General features: G+C 42.8%; 1 protein-coding gene across 3 annotated transcripts in view; it reads left to right on the top strand.

Moving 5' to 3' along the window:
• ROBO1 (roundabout guidance receptor 1) overlaps nucleotides 1-25956 on the top strand; it is a 602488-nt gene that overhangs the window by 109989 nt on the left and 466543 nt on the right. Inside the window, exon 1 of one of the 3 annotated variants that reach the window (XM_084843508.1) lies at nucleotides 21037-22048. The exons of the other annotated variants lie outside the window; for them this stretch is intronic. Within the exon in view, the coding sequence (XP_084699634.1) occupies nucleotides 21994-22048 (55 nt within the window). The 5' untranslated portion in view covers nucleotides 21037-21993. Of the gene's footprint in view, nucleotides 1-21036; nucleotides 22049-25956 lie in introns of those variants that run through there. 3 annotated transcript variants of the gene reach the window in all.

The raw sequence follows: 25956 nt of genomic DNA on the forward strand, positions 1-25956 counted from the left end.
TGGTCTTCTATCTCCCAAATCTCTGCAACTAAACACATAAATAAGTTCCAATCATTTCATTTATGTCGTTTCTATATCGCCCAGTAGCCAAAGTTGTCTGGGTGGTTCACAAAAATTACAACCCCAAAATACAACATAACAAGAGCCAGCGTGGTGTAGTGGCTAGAGTGTTGGACTGGGAGCTGGGAGATCCAGGTTCTAGTCCCTGCTTGGCCATGGAAGTTCACTGGGTGACTTTGGGCCAGTCACAGACTCTCAGCCCAACCTACCTCACACAGTTGTCGTTGTGAGGATAAAACGGAGAAGAGGAGGAGGAGGAGAATGTAAGCCACCTTGGATTCCTTGCAAGAGGAAAAAAGGCGGGATATAAATGCAATGAATAAATAAATAAAACATAATATAAAAACTTTAATATACTAAATCTAAAAGCAATTTAAAACCATTTAAAAAACAGTTCTAATAAGATGCTGGGCCTGACATTAAAAAAAACCATCTTATGCCGTCAAGTACCTGGGACTAGAGAACAGTTTTAACCAGGTGCCAAAAAGATTACAATTGGTGTCAGGCAGACCTCCGTGGGGAGAACATTCCACAACTGGGCAGGGGACACCACTGAGAGAAGGCCTTCTCCCTTGTTGCAGTCCTCCAACCTTTCCTCAGAGGAGGGCCTCAGATAATGAGCATAGTGTACAGGTAGGTTCATGTCAGGAGAGGCGCTCCAACAGGTATTGCAATCCCAAGCTGTGTAAGGCTTAATAGGTCAAAACTAGTCAATGAAGCAGAAATAGACGTTTTTCTGGAATTGTCTTGCTTTCTCCATGATCCAGTGAATGTTGGCAATTTGATCTCTAGTTCCTCTGCCTCTTCGAAACCCAGCTTGTACTTCCAGTAGTTCTTGGTTCACATACCGCTGAAGCATAGCTTATAGGATTTTGAGCATAACCTTGCTAGCATGTGAAATGAGTGCAATTGTACGGTAGCTTGAACACTCTTTGGCATTGCCCTTCTTTGGAATTGGAATGTAAACTGACCTTTTCCAGTCTTGTGGCCACTGCTGAGTGTTCCAGATTTGTTGGCATATTGAGTGCAGCACTTTAACAGCATCATCTTTTAGGATTTTAAATAGCTCGGCTGGAATACTGTCATCTCCACTAGCTTTGTTGTTAGTAATGCTTGCTAAGGCCCACTTGACTTCACTTTCAAGGATGTCCAGCTCAAGTTCAGTGACCACACTATCATGGCTATCAGGGACATTCAGATCTTTCCTGTATAGTTCTTCTGTGTATTCTTTCCACCTCTTCTTAATCTCATCTGCTTCTGTTAGGTCCCTGCCTTCTTTGTCCTTTATCATGCCCGTCTTTGCACAAAATGTTCCCTTGAGATCTCCGATTTTCTTGAAGAGATCTCTAGTCTTTCCCATTCTGTTGTTTTCCTCGATTTCTTTGCATTGTTCATTTAAGAAGGCCTTCTTGTCTCTCCTTGCTATTCTCTGGAACTCTGCATTCAGTTGGGTATATCTTCCCCTTTCTCCCTTGCTTTTCGCTTCCCTTCTTTCCTCAGCTACTTGTAAAGCCTCCTCAGACAGCCACTTGGCTTTCTTGCATTTCTTTTTCTTTGGGATGGATTGAGTTGCTGTCTCCTGAACAATATTATGGACCTCCATCCATAGTTCCTCAGGCACTCTGTCTATCAGGTCTAATCTCTTAAATCTATTCCTCATCTCCACTGTATATTCATAAGGGATATGATTGAGGTCATACCTGAATGGTTTAGTGGTTTTCCCTACGTTCTTCAATTTAAGCTGAAATTTTGCAACAACAAGCTCATGATCTGAGCCACGGTCAGCTCCAGGTCTTGTTTTTACTGACTGTATATTTCTTGACTTCCTGCTTTAGCATTCCATTCCCCTATAATGAAAGGACATCTTTTTTTGGTGTTAGTTCTAGAAGGTGTTGTAGGTCTTCATAGAACCGATCAACTTCAGCTTCTTTGGCCTCAGTGGTTGGGGCATAGACTTGATTGCTGATCTACTGCAAATCATCTAGAGATCTATCAGCAGATCTAGATCTACCTTCTGCCCACCTCTGTTATACAGCACTCTGACACATGTTTTACTTGGCTCCCTTGCCTCAAACAGCCTCTTGGTTCCACCACCTTTCAAAATACGGTACCGAATATGCTTCCCTTCTATTGCCAGCCAGTCCTGGCATGAATTAGAGGGGGCCCAGCCCCTGCACTTTTGTTACTGCCCTCTACTCTTTTTATAGGGCATGATTGGCATAATTTGTGAGAACTTAGTGGGGCAGGCTTGTGGATTTAAGTAAGATCCCATGAATTATCTGTCATTCTCTCTGTCGTGGTTTTATCATGTGTAGAAGGAGTGTGTGCCCAAATTTGTCAGCTGGAAAAGAACAGTTTTGCAATAAGAGATGAACTATCATAGTGGGTTATGAACAAGTAGTCTGAGGAAACTGCTTTCATGATATCCAGTAGCTGTCACACCCTATGAGGGAAATTTGAAAGATTATATTTAAGACATATTTTAAATATGTAGTAAGCACCTAGTATTTTTACATACACATCTACTTCCAAATACTTTAATTTTCAGAATTTCAAAATTTTGTATACACAAGCAAACAAGATAAATCAAGTACCAAAGCAAGAAAGCTGAAATTTTAGCAGACAACTATATACATTTGTTACTTATGCTTTAATATTAGATGCAAATTTCATACTCTTCAAAGACAAGGACTTATTGAGTCCAAGAATCTGGATATGTGAAGTTCAGGGTCACAGAAAGAACTGAACTATTCAGTTGAACTATCCCTTAAAAACAGAAGCAATTTGCATTTGGAATAAATTATGCAAAGCAATTGTTTGTTATCATAAATTATGTTTCTATTAGCTAGATTGCAAATTACTGGAATTTTTGAAAAATAGAGGTGTGCTGGGTAAATAAAGGGATGGGGATTGTAGACATTTTAAATCTTTTAAAAACAAATGTTAGTGCTAGAAATGCGTTTTCTGAAAACTCATATTCCCAAGATATTGAACTGTATGTTAGATAGCAAATGCTGTACTTGTGGATTGTCAGGGGCATAGCAGAATATACATTGCCCTTGTCAGTGGAGGCCAGAACTGGTATCATCTACAGCTGTCAGGAGGTAGATTGTTGACTTGTTCTGTAGGTCTAGGGAAGACAGACAAGTTGTCTTTATCTAGAGCACGGATGACCAGTCTTGCAAACGTGGGGCTGCAATCCTAAACACATCTGCTAGGAAGTAAAAGCAGCTGAACACAGTGGGATTTACTTCTGAGTTGACATGCATAGGATTGTGCAATTAGGCTTCTGTAACTTTGACGGGTGTGTGGATGAGGGGTTTGTTTGTTGCAGGTGGTGCCACTTTTCAGACTTCTGTGGCACTGTGATATGGCAAATTGTAGCTGCTGACATTCTCTCTTCTGTGTATATGAGCCTGAATATTGAAAGGATGGTCACTTCTCATATAGAATTGCTGTATGCTGGTAGATATTTATATCTATGAGGCACTCGAAAGCGTTACTAGCAACTGATGGAAGAATGAGATCTAACACAAAGATGGAATGCGAAATGCTGTCTGTCCATGTCATTGCTGACCAAAGCTGGGTGGAAAGTTCTGTGGGAGTTGCTTAGATACCACAATGGTGAGAATAAGCAGCCAGAACTACACATTACATAGCTAAGCTTGATCAGTGGCAGTCCTATGAACCAGTGCAGACCTGTATGTACAAACTGCAGAAACTGGAAGCTATGACCCGGTTCCCACAATCAAACAACCCATGGTTAACAAACCATGGGTTGTTTGTGAGCACGCAGGAGTGAGCAAGTGTGCTGGTTCCCATCCACTCACCTGTTTCTGCTATCCTAAACATCTGAACGTTATGTCTGAACGCAGAAACTCTTGAACGTTTAGGGATTAAAAAACCCAGAGTTAATCCATGGTTTATTGTTGGGTTAAGTCTGGGTTGTTTAAACCCCAAACAACCCAGAGTTTCTGTACTGAGACAAAACAACAAAAAAACAATAAAGCGTTTAGGAAAATGGAAGTGACAAGTCTGTGGGGAGGAACATGCTTATTTGTTGCTGTGAGGCTACAGCTAAATATGGGTTAAACAACACATAGTTAGCCATTACACGTGAACCATGTTACTGAAAAAAAGCACTCCTGAGGGTCTGACACTTATGAAAGCCTTGCCTTAGTACAGAGAGCTCTCCATTTATTTAATTAGTTTATTAATTTATATAATTTATATACTGTTCTGTATCTAATAAGATTCCTGTTCAGTGAAGAATAAAAAGAAAGAATCAAAATACAGAATTAAAATATTTAAAAATCAAATTATGCCAATAAAACTGTGGCTGGTCAGTCTAGGAAGGCTTGTTTAAATAAAAATGTCTTCAGCAGCTACCAAAAACAAAACAATGTTGGTGCCTGCCTGACATCAACAGGCAGAGTTCCACACAGAGGGACCCAAAACACTGAAGGCTGTATTCCCAGTGGTCTCCAAACAGATTGCACATCCATTTGGAACCATCTGGAGTACCTCATCTGATGACCTCAGTGACCAGGGAAGATAGTAAGGGAGAAGGTGCCCTCTCAAATAATGTGGCCCCAAGTTGTTTAAGACTTTATACACCAAAACAAAAACCTGGCCCAGTAGGAAATAAGCAGCCAATGTAATTTACTCCACAAAGGAGTTACATGCTGAAAAGGGGCAGCTCCTGACAATAGCCAAGGTGCTGCATTCTGCATTAGCTGCAGCTTCCAAATCAAGTTTAAGGGCAGCCCCAAATAAAGTGTGTTGCAGTATTCCATTCTTGAGGTTACTAGCACTTGTATAACTGTGAGTAAGTCAGCCCTGTCCAGGAGAGGCCTAGCTGACATACCAGAAGAGCAATAGAAGTGAACCCAGGAGCACACTCAGACTATGAACCTGATCTTTTGAGGGAGTGCAACCCCATCCAGAACAAGCAATAAACCTATCTCCCAGACTCAGGAACAACTCACCCACAGGGCCTCTGTCTTGCCAGGATTCAGCTTCAGTTTATTGGCCTCATCCAGCCCATCACTGAGTCTAAGGACTGATCCATAAGTTGCACAGCCTCACCTGATTCAGATGTCACAGTGAGATAGAGCTGTGTTATTGGCATACTGATGGCACTTTGCTCGAAATCCTGTGATGACCACTCCCAGCATCTTCATATAGATGTTAAAACAACATTGGGTATAAGATGGTATTCTGTGGAACCCCATCGTTCAATTGCCAAGGAGTCAGGGAATAGTCACCCAACATTAATTTCTGAAATTGACCCTGCAGGTAGGACCAGAACCATGGTAACACAGTGTCTCCAAAGCCCTTTTAAGAAATAGGCATTCTATTTGTGATGCTTCCAGCTTCATTAGCCCATATACACAGGGTAGGGTGGGGTGGGATTGGCACTGGTCCACAGGGCCAGCTGACACTTGCCCTATATGCATTGATATTGGATATAAATATGACACACTTCATAAACAGGAATTTCTCCCATTGGAAGGACATTTATTTATTTATTTGTTACATTTCTATACTAATATAGAAACCAACCACTGAAGCTCTCTGGGCAGTTCACAAAAACGAACCACACACCTTTGGGTCACAGAAAGAACTAAATAATTATTTATTTTGAAAATTGAAGTTCTGCAGTCAGATAAATTATGCAAATTCATTGTATATTGGCATAAAGATATACAGCAAGTTGGCACTCTAATCTCATCATGGGTTTGTCTCATGAGAAAATGTATCTGCCTTTCACCACTACATTTCGTGACTCCTAGCTCTGCAGTACAGTGCCAAATCATAAGCGTGGGAAACTGCCATCTGGACCAACCCTTAAAAGAACTGGTCTTTTGGAGCTGTGAAATATTGCAATGGAATCTAGTAATTAGCTGAAAGGAGTGATGAAAGAATTAGGAGGTCATGATGTATACTTTGCAGTGAATAGCAATTGTAGTAATGTTATAATGATTGCCTCTGGGTGAGTCAGAAACCAGGTATGTGTAACTGAGTGCATGAACTGTTCTTAATGGTTTTAGATTTGAGTCATCCACTTCATGGGTGGTAAATCTAACATCTTCACAGTTAGCTATAGTGTGGGTAAAATAAAAGATTTTTTAAAAGAACCATTTTTAAAAATATTAAGTCAGATTTTGTTTATTCAAACAGGGTTTTTTTTACATGTGAGATATTGAATTCGGTTGGCACGTCACAATAAGCCACCATGGGTTAATTAACCTGTGGTGCTCCGAGATGCATGCCGGCCGCCTTTTTGAATATGCAAGCTGCAGTGGTTGCACAGCTTGTTGTGTCATGCAAACCCCTGCTGTGGCTTGCATATTCAAAATGACAGCTGGTACGTGTCTTGGAACACTGTGGGTTAATTAACCCATGTTGGCTTATAATAAAGTACAAAGTAGTGCATTGGGTTGGATCCAGGTTAAGTTTATTGAACTTGGTTACCATTGAAATCAATTAGACTCTCCTTAGGAATGACTAACTTTTCATAATTTCAATGGGACCTAAGGTCGGATAACTTACACTGCAATCCTCTGTATATTTGCGCAGATGTAAGCCTCATTGTCTTCAACTGAGCTTATTTCCAGGTAAGTATTCATAGGATTGTGGCCTTAGTCTGGATCCAATCCACAGTAAGTATATGTTTTAAATATAACCTGACTTTATATTTAAAAAAAGTTAAAGTCACACTTTGAATTTGGTTTTCTTGATTGGGCAGGAAGGTGGCAATCTGAAAGTCAGGAATTTAAGACCTGTCCCTTTGATCTCTACCTGTTGAGGTTTAGACTTTCACCAGCTTCTCCATCTGCAAGGGTGGGGGGGCATATTAGACTGAAACCTCCATTAGGCTAATGGATCCTAATGGCTTCTGTAGGGCAGAGAAGGATTTTTTTTCCACCTGGTATGACTGGTGCTCCTGTTGAAGCCCTGGTCACTCTATGGCACATGGAGCTTGACACAATTATGCCCAAGCACCATCTCCCCCTTGGCAGAGACTAACAAGCTCCTTGGTATGCCTTGAAGCTGAAGGCAATAAAGCTGAAGGCAATAAAGCAATCAAGTTGATTGCTGGAATGTAAGTGGAGAAAGACTCAGGCTGACTCTAAACATAGGTGGGTTCGAGCTCGGTATCAAGAGGGTGCTCCTGGACCCATCACTGTCTGTCACTTGAGGCACAGGTTGCCTCGGTGGCTTGGAGCACCATTTATCAGCTTAGGCTGATATACCAGCTGCAACCCTATCTGGACAGAGATGACCTAGCAACACTTATCCATGCTTTGGTAACCTGGTTGGATTACTGCGATGCATTGCAGTATATTCAACCTATGTAGTATTCTACCTAGGTACTATATTCTACCTATGAAAATGGTTTGAAAACTTCAGTTAGAGCAAAAGAAAGCTGCTAGGCTACTAACTGGAATTGGTCGATATGATAATGTGATGCCAGTGATTCATCAGCTGGCTTCCAGTCAGTTTCTGAGCCCAGTTAAAAGTGTTGGTGTTGACCTTTTAAATCCTTAAATAGCCTAGGACCTATTGATTGATTGATTGCATTTATACCCCGCCTTTTTTCCTCTTGCAAGGAACCCAAGGCGGCTTACATTCTCCTTCTCCTCTCCATTTTATCCTCACAACAATAACCCTGTGAGGTGGGTTGGGCTGAGAGTCTGTGACTGGCCCAAAGTCACCCAGTGAGCTTCCATGGCTGAGTGGGGACTAGAACCTGGATCTCCCAGCTCCTAGTCCAACACTCTTGCCACTACACCACACTGGCTCTCATATGTACATGCCCAGACCATTAGATCATCTTTGAAGGACCACATCTGGCTGTCGCCACTGAATGAAATTACAGTAGGTGGGTAGCTACAAGAGACAGCACCTTTTTGGTTGTAGCAGCCCACATGTGGAATTTCCTCCACGTGGGGAATTTCCTACCCATGGAGGCTCACCGGGCACCACACGCTGATCTTTTCAGTGCCAGGCAAAGGCATTCCTTTTCATCCAGGCATTTGGGAATTTAGATTCTAGATTTTATAGTTTAAATTTGCTTCTAGTGTGCTTAAATGGGTGCTTTTATATATTGTATTGTTTCTTTGTGTGCTGCCTATTACTGTTGTTTTTATCGTCTACTGTTTTTATTATTTTATCATGTAATCTACCCAAAGAGCATTTGTTATTGGGTACACTAAAAATAAAATATAATCAGTCAATCATGGCAAAGCCTACCTTTTGGATCTCTTAAAACTTAACAATAGCCATCTATCAAACACACTGAGTAACACGCTGCTTCTCTATTAAAAAGAAAGAATCATGGGATAAAATCGCTGATTTTTGTGTTATAAATATTATACATAAAAGAGACAGTAGGTCATGCATTGTGTTTATTGTTGTGCGTTTCCTACTGGCCTCAGGAATAGCAAGGAATCACAGGTGCTCAGAGGCACTGCCAAGGTTGAGGGTGCCCTGGGCAAGATGCTGTCTGGGGCCCACACATACATTCCTGGGTGGCACTCCTTTTCCCCCACCCTTGGTTTCACTTCCCTTGATGCTCCCCCACCACCTTGCAACCCATGCACCGCAGGCAGCACAGCATTCTTTCTCTCTCTCTCTCTCAACCCTACCCCTGCTCTCCCTCTCCCTCACTCTCACTCTCTTAGCATCTCCCTCTAATGCTCCCCCACTAACTCTCCCCACCTTACCAGATTTCTTGTTTAACTTTTAGAAGAGTGTGGGCACACAGCAGAGAAAAGCTGCAATTCCAGCTGGCATTTCTTTCCCTGTCATGCCTCTGGGCCCATGTGGTCTACTAGAGGCCACCTGGGGAAATTAAGATGCCAGGAGTGACTGGCAGCTTCCTCTACAGTGTACCCAAAGTCCCAAACTGTTTTAAAAGTTAAAAGGAAATTTAAAAACAATAGAAAGAAAAGGTGCCTCTGATTGGGGGGAAATGACGAGAGGGGAGAGTGAAAATAGTGTTGGGGGGCAGCAGTTGGAGCATCAGTGGAGGAGGGAAGAGCAAGCAGAGTGCCGGTAGGGGGAGTAAGTGCTGCTGGGAGACTGCATTTAGGGGTCCTCCAAGCTGTGACTCCTGGATCTTTGCCTGGTGGTCTAGCCTTAGTGGCACCTCTGCAGGTACTAAAATCTAAGAGATGCCATCATGTATCTTACTAGGATCATCCACTGAGCCCAGGTGACCTTGTATATCTATATTATGCCCTCCAAATAGCTGATCCCTGCAACCTGTTCTGTTCTTAAATTATGAATTATGAAATAAATTGTGTTCAGTTCTCAGATTTATGACTCAGTCAGAATGGACATTTACTTTCTATCTTATGGAGAACACTAATTTGTCTAGTAACCACCAGCCTCTGCTTCAGGAAAGTTCTGAATACTTAGCCTTCCAATAAGTGGTCTTATTTAGTATGTATGTATTTATTTTATAGTTTTATCAGGATATAAATGAGCTTCCTTGCAAGGAGTTCATGCATGTGGACAGGAAAAACCAAACAAAAATCCATCTTGTGTCTCTAACACAGCAATGTTAAACACACTTACCTGGGAATAAGTCCAATGGAAATTAGTGGGTTGTATCCAATGCTGTGATACGATACCACCCTAATGGCAGAAAGCGAAGAGGATCTAAAGAGCCTCTTGTTGAGGGTGAAAGAGGAGAGTGCAAAAGCTGGTTTGAAACTCAACATTAAAAAAACTAAGATCATGGCATCTGGCCCCATCACTTCCTGGCATATAGAAGGGGAAGAAATGGAAGCAGTGACAGATTTTACTTTCTTGGGCTCCAAGATCACCGCAGACGGTGACTGTAGCCATGAAATTAAAAGACGCTTGATCCTTGGGAGGAAAGCTATGGCCAACCTAGACAGCATAGTAAGAAGCAGAGACATCATCTTGCCGACAAAGGTCCGTCTAATCAAAGCTATGGTTTTCCCAGTAGTAATGTATGGCTGTGAGAGCTGGACTATAAGGAAGGCTGAGCGCCGAAGAATTGATGCTTTCGAACTGTGGTGCTGGAGAAGACTCTTATGAGTCCCCTGGACTGCAAGGAGGTCAAATCAGTCCATCCTAAAGGAAATCAACCCTGAGTGCTCATTGGAAGGACAGATAATGAAGCTGAAGCTCCAATATTTTGGCCACCTAATGCGAAGAGAAAACTCTCTGGAAAAGACCCTGATGTTGGGAAAGACTGAAGGCAAAAGGAGAAGGGGACGGCAGAGGATGAGATGGCTAGATAGCATCACGGATGCAATGAATATGAACTTGAGCATGCTCCGGGAAAGAGCACAGGACAGGAAGGCCTGGCGTGCTATGGTCCATGGGGTCACGAAGAGTCGGACACGACTGAACGACTGAACAACAACAACAACAAATCCAATGCTGTCTTGGCAGTGGTATAGATGCTACTGGCAGATCAAATTTCTGCTCTCCCCTACAGTGCCCTGTGTGCATCCCAAATCTGCTGCAGTCTCTGGAGCAGATTTGGGGGACTGCTGGGGGAAGGAAGAGAAGGGAAATTCCTGTTGTGTGAGCAGAAGTCCACTTGTATAACATTGGATTTAGCCCAGTGAGGCTTACTTATTTACATGTAAGTAAGATTGCACTGTAAGAAGATAAAATCCTCCATGTGGACTACATGATCAAAGATTTTGGATTATACTCCTGGCTTTATTTAGTTATAAACCAACAGGCTGGATCCATACAAAGTTTGTCCCATTGACTAAACATACAAAGTTTGTCCCCTTGAAATCAGTGGGTTTTAAATTGGTCATGAGTAACTTGTCCCACTGATTTCAATGGAACCAAAGCATGACTTACTGCATCCAACCCAATGTCTAATAAAATGTCTCTGGATGGTTTGCAAATGCTAAAACATACTATAAACCTTTAACACACAACAATGTAAAACTGTTTGAAACAGTTAAAAACATTTAAGAATCAAACTACCAGGACCTGATTTAAAAAACTAACATTAAAACGGCCTGTCATATGCTGTCAAATGCCTGGGAGCAGAGGAAAATCTTAACCTGGTGCAAAAAAGATAACAATGTTGGCACCAGGTGGACATAACTGGGGAGACCATTACACAATCAGGGCCACTACCAAGAAGGTGTTTGATATCATAAACAACTTTTGAAAGCCCCTCAATTTCAAAAGCAGTTGCCTATGCAAAATGAGGGAGGACTAGTAAATGGGACAATAGGGCGCATACCCCAGTTGAAACCTTGTTGTTGTTCAGTCATTCAGTCATGTCTGACTCTTTGTGACCCCATGGACCATAGCATGCCAGGCCTTCCTGTCCTGTGCTCTCTCCCGGAGTGTGCTCAAGTCCATATTCATTGCATCAGTGATGCTATCTAGCCATCTCATCCTCTGCCATCCCCTTCTCCTTTTGCCTTCAGTGTTTCCCAGCATCAGGGTCTTTTCCAGAGAGTTGTCTCTTCGCATTAGGTGGCCAAAATATTTGAGCTTCAGCTTCAATATCTGTCCTTCCAATGAGCACTCAGGGTTGATTTCCTTTAGGATTGACTGATTTGACCTCCTTGCAGTCCAGGGAACTCCTAAGAGTCTTCTCCAGCACCACAGTTTGAAAGCATCAATTCTTCAGCGCTCAGCCTTCATTATAGTCCAGCTCTCACAGCCATACGTTACTACAGGGAAAACCATAGCTTTGATTATGCGGACCTTTGTCGGCAAGATGATGTCTCTGCTTCTCACTATGCTGTCTAGGTTTGCCATAGCTTTCCTCCCAAGGAGCAAGTGTCTTTTAATTTCATGGCTACAGTCACCGTCTGCAGTGATCTTGGAGCCCAAGAAAGTAAAATCTGTCACTGCTTCCATTTCTTCCCCTTCTATATGCCAGGAAGTGATGGGGCCAGATGCCATGATCTTCGTTTTTTTAATGTTGAGTTTCAGACCAGCTGTTGCACTCTCCACTTTCACCCTCAACAAGAGGCTCTTCAGATCCTCTTCACTTTCTGCCATTAGGCTGGTATCATCTGCGTATCTGAGGTTGTTGATAATTCTCCCGGCAATCTTAATTCCAACGTGTGATTCATCCAACCTGGCGTTTCTCATTATGTACTCTGCATATAAGTTAAATAAGTAGGGCAACAATATGCAGCCTTGTTGTACTCCTTTCCCAATTTTGAACTAATCGGTTGTTCCATGTCTGGTTCTTACTGTTGTGTCTTGACCCTCGTACAGGTTTCTCAGGAGACAGGTAAGGTGGTCTGGTCCTCCCATCTCTTTCAGAATTTGCCACAGTTTGTTGTGATCCACACAATTAAAGGCTTTAGCGTAGTCAATGAAGCAGAAATAGGCGTTTTTCTGGAATTCTCTTGCTTTCTCCATGATCCAGCGAAAGTTGGCAATTTGATCTCTAGTTCCTCTGCCTCTTCAAAACCCAGCTTGTACTTCCGGTAGTTCTCGGTTTGCATACTGCTGAAGCCTAGCTTGTGGGATTTTGAGCATCACCTTGCTGGCATGTGAAATGAGCGCAATTGTGCGGTAGTTTGAACACTCTTTGGCGTTGCCCTTCTTTGGAATTGGAATGTAAACTGACCTTTTCCAGTCTTGTGGCCACTGTTGAGTGTTCCAAATTTGTTGGTATATTGAGTGCAGCACTTTAACAGCATCACCTTTTAGGATTTTAAATAGCTCAGCTGGAAGACTGTCATCTCCGCTAGCTTTGTTGTTAGTAATGCTTCCTAAGGCCCACTTGACTTCACTCTCTAGGATGTCCAGCTCAAGTTCAGTGACCTCACTATCATGGCTATCAGGGACATTAAGATCTTTCCTGTATAGTTCTTCTGTGTATTCTTTCCACCTCTTCTTAATCTCATCTGCTTCTGTTAGGTCCCTGCCTTCTTTGTCCTTTATCATTCCCATCTTTGCACAAAACGTTCCCTTGAGATCTCTGATTTTCTTGAAGAGATCTCTAGTCTTTCCCATTCTATTGTTTTCCTTTTGCATTGTTCATTTAAGAAGGCCTTCTTGTCTCTCCTTGCTATTCTCTGGAACTCTGCATTCAGTTGGATATATGAATATCCCTTTTTCCCTTGCTTTTCGTTTCCCTTCTTTCCTCAGCTACTTGTAAAGCCTCATCAGACAGCCACTTTGCTTTCTTGCATTTCTTTTTCGTTGGGATGGATTGAGTTGCTGCCTCCTGAACAATGTTACGGACCCCCGTCCATAGTTCCTCTGGCACGCTGTCTATCAGGTCTAATCCCTGAAATCTATTTGTCACCTCCACTGTATATTCATAAGGGATATGATTTAGGTCATACCTGAATGGTTTAGTGGTTTTCCCTACGTTTTTCAATATAAGCCGAAATTTTGCATTAAGAAGCTCATGATCTGAGCCACAGTCAGCTCCAGGTCTTGTTTTTACTGACTGTATAGAGCTTCTCCATCTTTGGCTGCAAAGGACATAATCAATCTGATTTCGATATTGACCATCTGGTGATGTCCATGTGTACAGTCATCTCTTGTGCTGTTGGAAAAGAGTGTTTGCTATGATCAGCGTGTTCTCTTGGCAAAACTCTATTAGCCTTTGTCCTGCTTCATTTTGTACACCAAGACCATGCTTGCCTGTTATCCCGGTGATTTCTTGACTTACTACTTTAGCATTCCAATCCCTTATGATGAAGAGGACATGTTTTTGGGGTGTTAGTTCTAGAAGGTGTTGTAGGTCTTCATAGAACAGATCAACCTCCTCTTCTTCGGCCTCAGTGGTTGGGGCATAGACTTGAAGTACTGTGATGTTGAATGGTTTGCCTTGGATTCGTATTGAGATCATTCTATTGTTTTTGAGATTGTACCCCAGTACTGCTTTTCCCACCCTTTTGTTGACTATGAGTGCTACTCCATTTCTTCTAAGGGATTCTGGCCCACACTAGTAGATATAATGGTCACCTGAATTAAATTCACCCATGCTTGTCCATTTTAGTTTGCTGATTCCCAAGATGTCGATGTTCAATCTTGCCATCTCATGTTTGACCACCTCCAGCTTACCTAGATTCATTGATCTGACATTCCAGGTTCCTAAACAATATTGTTCTTTACAGCATCGGATTTTCTTTTCACCACCAGACACATCCACAGCTGAGTGTCCTTTCGGCTTTGGCCCAGCCGCTTCACTCTTTCTGGCGCTACTTGGAAATATCCTCTGCTCTTCCCCAGTAGTATATTGGACACCTTCCGACCTGAGGGGCTCATCTTCCGGCGTCATATCTTTTAGCCTTGTGATATGTTCCATGGGGTTTTCTTGGCAAGAATACTGGAGTGGGTTGCCATTTCTTTCTCCAGTGGACCACATTTTATCAGAACTCTCTGCCATGACCTGTCCGTCTTGGGTGGCCCTGCACGGCATAGCTTAATGTCTTCACTGAGTTACGCAAGCCCCTTCGCCACAACAAGGCAGTGATCCATGAAGGGGAGTTGAAACCTAGATGGATGCAAACAAGGCCTCAAATATCATGTAATATATCTACTGTTCTTAAAATAACATTGAATTATGTAATGTTCGGGACAACTCAACATGTTCTCAAAGTGGGAGATAAAGGAAATATATGAGGCAGTGACAGTCTTACGGTTTTTTATTGGCTTTGCCCTACAGTCTAAGGCTGCAACCCTATATACGCTTAGTTTGGACCTTGAAGACGTCAGTGAGGTTCATCTGCTGATATTGCTGGGGTTTACAATTACCTGGTTGGAAATATGAACCACATCAACTCGTAATGTTCATCTCCAATCTAAGGCAAGCACTGCAACCCCATAATTCTTTTCTTACTCAGGCTGTGGGTGCTTCCAGATGGAGGGCTCCGAGCTCTACCAGTTAGAAGACACTGCACAGCTATTCCATGTTTTCCACTTTAATGGATTTTCTGTGGAAAGAAAAAAGATGGATAAAGTGGTGGGAAAGCACAGGAGGGTTACAAATGGAAGATGATGTTGGCACCCCCATACAATTAATTCTATGAAAGAGGGAGGGCGATTGTACAATAAATGGAATCATGTGGAATCACCTTGAAATAGTCACCATAGAAGAAACTCCTACTTTCCTTCTGTACCCCATCCACTCACCTGGCTGTGGCAGAAGCAGGGAAAATTTATCTTTTCCTTCCTGGTGCTTGGAACACTCCGTGGCAACATCTCAGCTGCCAGGGGCCCTGGGAAATGTAATTTTCTCAGGCACCCTGAGTGGTATAGTGTCATCAGGAATACTAGGGGATCAAATATGGGCTTGTAATTGGGTTTAATGTCACCAGAAATGTGATGTGAATAAATATGGGCTTGTAATTTGGAACTGGAAATAACTAAGCTATTTTCCAATTTTTAAGAACAAAGTAGCCAGCCCAATTATGAATCAGTCCAAAGGAGGGACGGTGGTCACACATTACTGTTTAAAGCTGGATAAATATGTGATCAAACTAATTCAACCAATGAATACTGCTGATGAGGGAGGAGAGAACCAGACTTATGTGGTACTGGTCAGCTACTGTGGATTGGATAGCAATAACCAGCAGATATTTTTACACCATAGTTTCCAAGCTGACTCAGTGGTGGAGCTGCAAAAGTAATCAGTCAGACTAGCAAAAAGTGCTAGTCGGGATTGCTAGTTTGGAATTTCAACAGCATTGCCTTGAAAACGTACACAACCAATCACAATTTGCTCCAAATCTTACTAATCACTCCTTTCAAGTTCATACCAGGGTGGCTCTCTTGTCTTAGGCTTCATACTACGGGCACAGCATTGTTGTCACTTCTCTGTGGCTTCATTCCATACTGTTCTGAGTGCAGAAATGATTAGTTATGGCACTAACAAAAGAACAATGTCTATTATTCATCAGAATCAGCTTGTTTCTGCCTGCTTTTGTCAAGACTCAAGAGATAAATTATAAGGATCCAAAGAATTATGTACATATAGTCCAAGAGCCCCGTCAAAGCAAAGATACAAAAAGTTTGACTATCTCGATGTCTTACAAAACTTGTAGCATCTCTAAATCTGCCAGTCTTATGAGCAACTGTTTAGGGGTGGCAGCCCCCCGAACCCCTTTCTGGGGCTAATAATTACAGCATAAGTACATGGATGAAACAAGCAGCATCTGCTGGGGAATTCTGTATATAATTCCAGACTGTCCAATCTGACTGACTTTGTTGGGGTGTATTCCCTTTCTGACCCCTCCAAAAAGGGGCTATTAATTACATCATAAGGTACATGCCTGAAACTGGTACCATTTGGTAGAAATCACCTTCGTGTGTGTGTGTGTGTGTGTGTGTGTGTATAAATATATAAATCCAATCTGACTGCTTTACATGGGGTCTACCCCAAATCAGACTAACATCAGAACAATTTCAAAATATAATTAGTGTTAAACATTTTGGCTTCCACCCTCATTGGTAGTTGTGATGTTAAATAGCATTCCAAACTGTTGAGAAAGGAAAATTCTTAAGAAGAAAAAAACCGGAAATGTGAGTATTATAAAGCTTATGAATTCTCCCCGAGGTTAAGGCCATACAGACTAAAGGCATAACCCAAGCATGTTTAGACAGAAAAAGTCCTACAACTACCAGTATGCTCTAGCAAGCCATGCTGGCTGAGGACTGCTGGGAGTTGCAGGACATTTTTCTGTCTAAACATGTATAGGATTGCATTCTAAGAGTCTTGAGTCTGTAGATCCAGAAGTTTTTCTTTCTGTCAAGCGTGTCAGTGTTTGTTCAATTGGAAGCAACTGTAAATTCGAGAGACTTTCTACATAGGGCACTTTCTCCAGTTCTACTGTGCCTCACAGATGATCATGGCAGATGATATTATCCCCAGTCCGCATCAAGCACGGGTTTTTCTACCCAAAAAGCCTCTTTTTTGCAAAAGTATTTTGTGCCAGATTTTCCTGTCGTGGCGGCTTCAGTGTGCTTTGGGAATCTGTGTGATCTTAGTTGGCTTCAGCGTGGGCTGGGAGGAGCAGCACTGATTGGCAGAAGGGAAAGTTGCATCATGAAAGCATGGGCACAAGGAGAGAATATCTACTCAGAAGTAACTCATTGTCGTCCATTGTACGTCACTGAGCACATGAGTGAGGACAGGGGCGGGGAGCAAGCGTGTCTTTTAAATCTCTGCTCTTACGAAAGAAGGAAGGTCTGCATAACTTTAATGATTTTTAATGGGATTTGCCCCCAAATGACCCTTATTCCCTCTGAAAAAGGCTGGACACGAGGAGAGGTGTTGGCTAAACATGTCTACTCAGAAGTAATTCATTGTCTTCCATTGAACTACAGTGAGCATGGGAGTGAGGAGAAGGGTGGGGAGCAAGCTTCCACTCATTCGCTGCCCTGCACCTATGCGTTTTATGATGTACAGTTTATTTATTTATTTATTTATTTATTTCATTTCTATACCGCCCAATAGCCGAAGCTCTCCAGTTCTACTCACAGGACTCCACTCATCCAACCCCGAACTAATGCGGTTTCATATTCTGTTTTCCCCGTGAAAGTGTTTTTTAAAAAAATGTAGCCAGTATAGCGGTGTATAAGTGTGCCACTGGAGGAGCAAACCCAAATTAATGAAAATCCAGATTTAAACAGAATTGCCTCACAAACTGTCTCCATGTAGATGGGGCCTATGTATAGGTGAGTTAAAATGTCTATCAACAAGCTGCTCTGTTGTTGTTGTTTTAGTAAGAATTGTAGATTTGTGGTTACAGAATCTTCTTCCTAGGCCTGTTGTAGTTTTTTTCACATACCACTTTACCCCCCCCCCATTATTTTTTTCAATGATTAAAAAACCTGCTGGTTTAAGACCAGAGTTAAAACTACTGCTCAGTCACCAAACCAATGAAAGGGACGCCTCCTCAACAAGCAAGCCTGAATAAAGTACATCAGTAGTTTCTGCTGGATTTTGAAAGAAACATATGATATGCTGAGCCACAGGTTGGAGTAAAAAAATACAGATGTGTCCATTTTCAGCTCTTTTTAACTTGCTGTATCTGTGGCAATCTGTATTGGAGTGGTTTGAAATTTTGCACAATTGCAGACCTCATTAGGTAGATTATGGATGCCAAGTGTCAAGTTATTAACTCAACAGGTATTATTTTTATAAGCAGTAGAATTTTGAGGTTTATAATGGTGGAACTTTTTTTTTTTTGCAACTCACCTTAACTAAAGGGGAACTTCTGCGTCCCTTTCAGAATATTCAAGGATCAAAAAACCTGCTGGTTTAAAAGACCAGAGCTAAGGCTGTCTTGTGTTGGCTCAAACTCCCAAAAGCTAGGAAATGGGAAGCTAAGGCTTATGCCTTAATAGATGTGTCCTGTGATCAGTGATGCTGTGCAGTGTCACAAATTATGCTTGCTTATAACTTAACTTTCATACATCCACACTTGGGGAGGATGGAGTGCCTGGGACTAGCAAAGATGCCCCATGTTGTCCAGGTCCTTCCTAGAGGAACCCCCCAATCGAGTAGAAATTCTCGTTTCTGGACTGGGACGGATCGATGGAGCTCCCTTATACAAGCTCCACTGATCTGCCGTTTCCACTCGTTTCCAGTTGCTCCTGGATTCATGAAATCATGAAATCTCTGTTGCTCAAGGAGTGGGTGCCTCTTGCTAAATGGAATTGGGTGGAGCATAATACTTGTTTGAATACTGTCCTATGATCCCCCCTCCCCAAATTACAGCATGATACTTTTAAACCTGTGTCGTAGATATTCAGTAACACATCTTTGAAAACGTAAACAAGAATTCATTTTAAGAAAATGTGGGGGTAAGGAGAGAGTGAAACTAAACTCAAAGGAGAAGTAAAGTCACTTGCGATACATAGAACTATATAAGCAGGAAGAAGCAACCACACACATAATAAAAGATATATACCAGCATTTACTTACTTTAAAATATCCCAGTCTACTTTTCTGACCTTTGCTTGCTCAGTATATATCCACTAAATTTCCCAGCAGGCAATTTTCCCATCAGTTATCCAAGGCAAACGAGGCAGCCGTTTTCTTTTTTTAATGGTGGCAGTCAATTCCCCTCAAAACCAAGGAAATATTGCATGATGGGGAAATCAAAATGGCCACCACAATGAAAACAAGGCCTACAAAGGCTGCAGGGTTTCCCCCCTTCTCCATCAATATTCTAAATCAATAGCTAATAGGCACTTTAGAAGGCTTCTGCGTCTGTAAAGGGTTATGGTGAGTCCCATTGACTCTCATTACTTGTTTAAAAAATAAAAATGGAAATAATAATTTAAAAGTTTGCAACAACTCAAGAGGAATAGAAAGCCATCAGTGTTTTATGTGAGACCAATCAAAATATACTGTGCAGCTATTCCATCTTTTAATGGATGCTTTGTAGAAAGAAAAAAGGTGAAAGAATTGATGGGAAAACACCGGAGGCTTAGGGAGCAATCCTATGGCCGCTAAACAGCCTATGGCCATCTAGCCACTATCTTGTTTTCCAGGAACTGACCTTCCCCCACTTCCGCACTGTCATGGAGGCAGTGTGGAACAGCCCCATCTTCAGCACTCACAGAGAACCCAAAAAGGGGCGAATCTGGGGGCATTCCAGGGCAGGGAGGGTAGAAATGCCTGTACGACACATCCAATATGTCGTGGAGCAGCCTCCTCCCCCGCTCAGCCTTCGCGTGGCTAGACAGTCACAATTGGCTGTCTAGCTGAAAATGCAAGCAGGAGAAGCCCGGAGGGAACGATCTCCTCTGTGCTTCTCCTGCCCTGCATTGGATAGGCGGTCACCTCCAAATTTGGAGGCGGTCACTTATCTGGATAGGATTGTGCCCTTATAGGTGGAAGACGATGATGCTTCCAGATGGCAAGATCCTAGCGCTAGCAATCAGAAAGCACTGTACAGCTATTCCCTCTCTTTCTTACTTTTCTGCAGTTTTTTTAAAAAAAGACAGGTGGGAAAATGTGGTTTACAGTGGAAGACACTGAAATGATTTATACAACACGACAACCCACCACGCCTTAATTTACCTACCGGGGGCTGCTGCATTGTGCTGGGTGCCTGCAGGTTCCTGGCTTGTCTTACCATGCGCACCCAGGCGGCAAGGGTTATTTGAAGGTTAGACAACTCTCAATTACCCCATGGCTTGTTTTAAGGTTATTAGAAGGTTGTGTAACCCTCATTCCCTGCTACCTGGGTTCACACAACATGACAAGCCAAGGCAAGCCAGGCTCCGTGGGCACAACACAACAGCCCCTGCAGGTAAACTAAGCCATGGTGGCTGTCATCTCTTCTGGACACCTCCCCCTCCCCTAAAATTCCATGAATTACGATAAAAGCCTGGTGCGATAAAACCTTCATCTGGAGACACCCACATCATTTGGATCATTTCCGTGCTAAACGTAGGCTGATTGCACGATAAAAGCTTAATTTGGAAGCACCTAACCGAATGTGTGCATATTTCTGATTTCATTATTTAGAAAGAACTCTTTTGCTATAGTGCATTTTGGCACTATAAACTTTCAGGCCGGAAAAAATTATACACATGCAGTTTCCCTTCCTCCCTCTTTGTCCATTTCATTCGCTCAGCTTATCATCATCATCATCATCATCATCATCGTCTGTGTTGCTAGTGGAGTCGGATTTCAGCTGTGTGTCAGTGAAAGGGTTACAATCATTACCCGGGCCGATTTTTTGAAGTCTTATGCTGGGAAATTCCATTTGCAGAACTGGGGAAACGAAGGCGAAAAGAAAGAAAGATGGTTTGTTCCATGCTGCGTGGTACCCCAAGCTGTAGGCTCTTTGTTGCCTAATCAGAAAGGGTAGTTTTTAACCGTTCGTTGCGATGAAGTTACGTGCAAATAAAATTTAAAAACGAGGGGCGGGGGAAGAGGAATTCTACATCTGGCGAGATAGGGGTTTCTGCTTGAGCAGTTGGGGCTCCTTTAAGGTGTCCTGGGGCGGCATCAGACGCGCAGCAGCAAGGCGAAAAAGCAGAGCGCGCTCTATCGCCAGCCTCAGCGTGACGCCAGAAACTTCAGGGGCTGCGGAAAGCCCCAGGGAGAGGAAGGTTTCCAGCCCCCTCGGAGTGGCGGCGTGGAACTACACTCTTCCTCCACCAGGGGCTGGAAAGAGGCGGCGGCGGCCCTTGGAAGTTTTGCACGCAGTCACACACCGTCCCTCGCTTTTGTGTCCATCCCCGGGCTGGAAAGGGAAGGAGCCGGGGAAAGTCCGCGCATTGCAGGACAGCAGGACGGGAGATGCTGGCGGGTGCGGGAGCTGCCCCGTTGCTGCTGCTGCTGCTGCTCCTGTGAAGCTGCTCGGCTTCAAGTGATGGGACCCAAGACGGCTGCTGCTCCGCCTTCTCCTGCTACCGCACAGCCACTTTTCTCTGCTGCACGCTCGCCCAGCGCCACAGCAGGCAAGCCCTCGCCAAGAGCAGCCGCCGCCCGCCCGTCGCCGCTGCCCGCCGCCTGAGTGCCTCTTCCAAGAAGCGGCGGCAGCAGTACTTTCGTCCCTTCACAGAAAGGGCCGCCTGCGACCTGCGCGGTTCTTTCTTTCACTCCTGTCTTAAGGACAGCCAAGCAAGAGCGGGCGAGCGGGGAGCTTTTGTTCGTCGCTTGTCTCGGATGGTCCCGCGGCACGGCCAAGGAGCCCCCTTTGGGACACCCCGGGGCAAGAGGAAAGCGGAGCTTTGGGCCGCTGAGCCCTCCCCGGCTCTTCTGACAATAGAGGCTCTTCGCGAAGAGCCAGGACGACTCTCCTCGTTCAACTTCTGGAGGATTTAGAACGCCGCCGCTTATATTAAGCCTCTTGTGGATTTACAAATTGGGGAGCGTTGGAGGCTTTTTGGAAAAAGTCCTCCCCCTCCCCCTGTTCCACCAGCCCTCCCTTTTGGCATGAGACTATCGACAGGCTCCACCTGGAGACAATGATCGCAGAGTTTGTTCACTTCTATCTCTTTGGATTAATATGTCTGTCTTCAGGTAATCCCTGCTCCCCGGCTGACTTATTTTTTTACTTATTTTGGTATTGTGAAGGGGCAGATTACTCGCCTCTTTCTAAAATTTGGGGCAGGATCTAGGCAAAGGAAAGCACTGTGATTCCTATTAATTTCACCGGAGAATTAACCATGTGTTTAACTCTCCCACTGAAAACAATGGACGATTCACAAAAGTACTTCACTTTAACTGGATCCTATCCTCAGTTTGCCCAGTAGTAAGAGGCTGAAGATGCTCGACATTTTTTTCCTAATCTTGGTTCTTTGCACAGCTCAGTCTCTCTCCCCCATACCCATTCTTTCTGCCTGTTCAAATGTCTTTAGTGTGTTGGTGAAACTGAGTTTTTTCTAGTCTCCTAGCCTTGAGCTTATGGAGAGTGTGCATGTAGGCTCTATTTTGTACCCACAGCTCTGAGAAGGAAAGGAAGAGCTATTGGTTCCAGAGGACCGGTCCACAGATGCCTCTGCATCCGGCAGGCTACTCTAGTTACTAGAATAATGCAGCTGAGAGCTTAACACCCTTGGGTCTAACAATATGTACTTGAGAGTGCAAGTCCCAGGTTCTGTAGCCTTACAGAACTATCCTATGCATGGTTAGTCTGGTTAACTCCTTAGTAAGAGTGTTTTGTGGATCACCCCGCATGTGAGTAGAGTAGAGCGCAGATCCTGTAGCATAAGCTGCTGCCCCCCCCCATACCTTCCCTACTCCCACCAGCCACCCTAGTTGGCAACAAGGGGGCTATTAGTACTTGTTTGATGTATTTGAGAGCTATAATTAAAGCAGATTATAAAGGAACTGCAGGAAATAACTTCTTCCTACTATAGGATGTAAGTAGTTGTGTTCTCAATGCACTTAGAGAGAATTTAGGATAGGGAGAGAGGGAGGAAGTCCCAGGTTTTGGTAAGGAGGACACCTTGAGGCATTGTATACTCAGTATGTGTTTATTGATTTGCTGAGGTGAAGCATCAGATCATTATATATACACACATACATCCCCACTACACCTATCTTTATGAAGCCATATTGCCCCAGTGCTCAGAATAGAAATCATTGGTGTTTACTCCCAAGTAAGTGAATAGTTCACTCCTATGTTGATTTGCTTGGAATGAGCTCTCACTGAAATGTGGGAATTCCAACTAAGGGATGTTTAGGATCAAGGCAAAGTTGTTATCTCTGCTTCCTATGTACTTATATTCTGAAGTTCAGCTTAACTATATAAGCTGCCCAAGTTTATTATGCATGTTTATTTGAAAGTAAGTGAGCTTACTGAGTTCAGTATGCATAGACTTGCAGCCTTAGGCGGATATGTTTCTGGTTGAAAATATGTTTTAATAATTCCTACTTCATCCATCCAGAGGGGTTCTCCCTTTCCTTAACTTCCTTTAACAAGTTTGAGCCTGTGCTCCAACCCACCATCAGCTGGCAGACTTCAGACAATATACGAAGTGGATTTTAGACTTGGACTATAATTACTTTGAAAGAATATAAAGTGGCCTAGCATCTGAATATTCAGTATAGTGGAGCTAAACAGTTGGTATCTCTGTAAACAGTTATATGCTTACCATTTCCCACAAAATAACTAGATTTTCTGGCTATGTCTGGCAGCCTGGCACATGTGTTAAATCGTTCAGTCTGACCGCAAAAAATTGTTACAGTCCCATGAAACCTATTCCCTTGATCAGTGGTGACATGAGAACAGTCTGGAGAGGAAAATGAGCTACTTCCCCATGTGCTGAATGGGAAATAACCCACCACACAGGGGTTACTTTGCAGAAGGGCAGCTGGCTTACTCTGTGGGAGTAGGACAGGTGACTGGGTTAAACCTGAAACCCTCTGTCTGTTTTTCCTTTAATTCCTGACATTAGTCACCAGCTCAAGAAGTTTCCATTATTTCATAGAGTGCTCTTTACCACTTGTTGGATGCAAATCACAATCATTGGGAGGAACCTGTCTCTCTTACGTCTTTTAGTAACCCACTTGTGCCAGCTACTGTTTACAGCCCAAACCCAAAAGGTTCCTTTGTGATGGTTTTGTATTTGCTATCCTCTGTTAAAGTTTATTCTCATATGTAAAATAAAGTGTCAAGTGTGATAAATGGATTGAAGGAGAAATTATTGCTGAGATAAGGGGATTAGTGGTCCTTAGTCACTGTTTTGAGCTGGGTTTATTAGTGTTAGGAAGTTTTATCTTGGGCAACTAAACCTTCATTGCAGACTTCATTTCTAAAAACCTTCCAGCTTTTAATGTTCCTTCACAATACCTGTATGATTCATTAGGGTGCCTTGGATTTCTTTGTTTTTGCTTCATTCTACTTCATTTGCTGTAAAATGCACAAATATTCCATAGGTTTAGAATCTACGAAATGCTTTTCACTCACCTTGAGCTAACTTAAAAGTTTGTGGTAGTCTGTTCTGTAGTCTGTTTGCAGTTCATACTGTTTCTATTGAGGAAAAGTCTGGAATAGTTGAGTGTTGCTCCACTTTTCACTTTGAGCTTCTTTTTATTGTATATCATGACATGATCCTCAAAGTAAAAAATAAATAAATCCTTGAGCTAATTGTGATGCCATGCAGACCTTTCATTTAGGCTGCAGTCCTATATCACTTATCTGAGAGTATCTTGATTATGGGTCTCATTTGAAAACCATGAAAACTCTATATGGATTTTTAATGTACTGATTGTGCCAATGTAAGATTTTGAGATGTACTCCCCCTGAACTGCTCCAATGTAGCTTTATAATGTTGCATCAGACCAAGATGAATAATTTCAAATTCTGGAGATCTAAGACAACAGCTTATTTAATGAGTAACTGAAACATTATGCAGAATAGATAGGCATGAACATAAAGATAATATAACAGCATTTGCCTGTGTCAGCATCTTGACATATTACAATTAACATTGTTTAAGTATTGTATTTCAGTCAGCGAGGGTCTGTAAGTTCTTATACAAAAGAGCATGACTTGCTACTGTTCTGCCAATTCAAATTGGTATAACTGAAATAACTATTCTTAATTGTTCCCATTGCTGTTGTTCTTTTTATGACTTTTGACAACCTCTACATATTTTGGTTCAATGTCTGATTCATAAAAAAAAAAATCCTTTGCTAATGGAATTTGCATTCCCTATTGGAGATATTTAAAACATTTAAGATTATAGATTGTAGCCTTTTTGTTGTTGTTGGAATGCAAGCTGGCAATAGCTAAATTTGTTTTGGGTATCCTCCATTGCCCTACTTCAAAATTTCTACTTCTGTTACACCTGGCTAATTAAACCAAGACCTAGTATAGTGACTAAGGGCACAATCCTATGCCTGTTTAGATGGGGAAAGGCCTACAATTTCTAGCATGTCCCAGCCAGCATGTTGGGAATTGTAGGCCTTTTTTATTTTATTTATTTATTTATTTATTTATTTATTTATTAAATGTATTAATCGCCCATCTGACCGGTCACCCAGCCACTCTGGGCGATGTACAACCCACCATAAAACAATTTAAAACAATAAAATTTTACCATAAACATTTTTTTTAAAATACCCTAACCCACCCCAAATGCCTGCCTGAACAACCACGTTTTTAATGCACGACGGAAGCTCATTAAAGAGGGGGCATGACGGAGTTCCCTAGGGAGGGAGTTCCACAGAGTGGGGGCCACCACAGAAAAGGCCCTCTCCCTCGTCCCCACCAGTCTAGCTGTCCTGGATGATGGGACAGAGAGAAGGCCATCCGAGGCTGATCTTGTTAAGTGGCCTGTCTGGTGTTGCTGGAGTCGCTCCTTAAGATAGGCTGGGCCGGAACCATATAGGGTTTTAAAGGTCAAAACCAACACCTTGAATTTGGCCCGGAAAACAACTGGTAACCAGTGCAACTCCTTCAGCACTGGAGTGATGTGATC

The sequence above is a fragment of the Heloderma suspectum genome, chromosome 3 (assembly GCF_057233095.1).
Source record: "Heloderma suspectum isolate Gila_16-S chromosome 3, 16-S_ref, whole genome shotgun sequence".
In the NCBI taxonomy this organism is placed as follows: Eukaryota; Metazoa; Chordata; class Lepidosauria; order Squamata; family Helodermatidae; genus Heloderma; species Heloderma suspectum.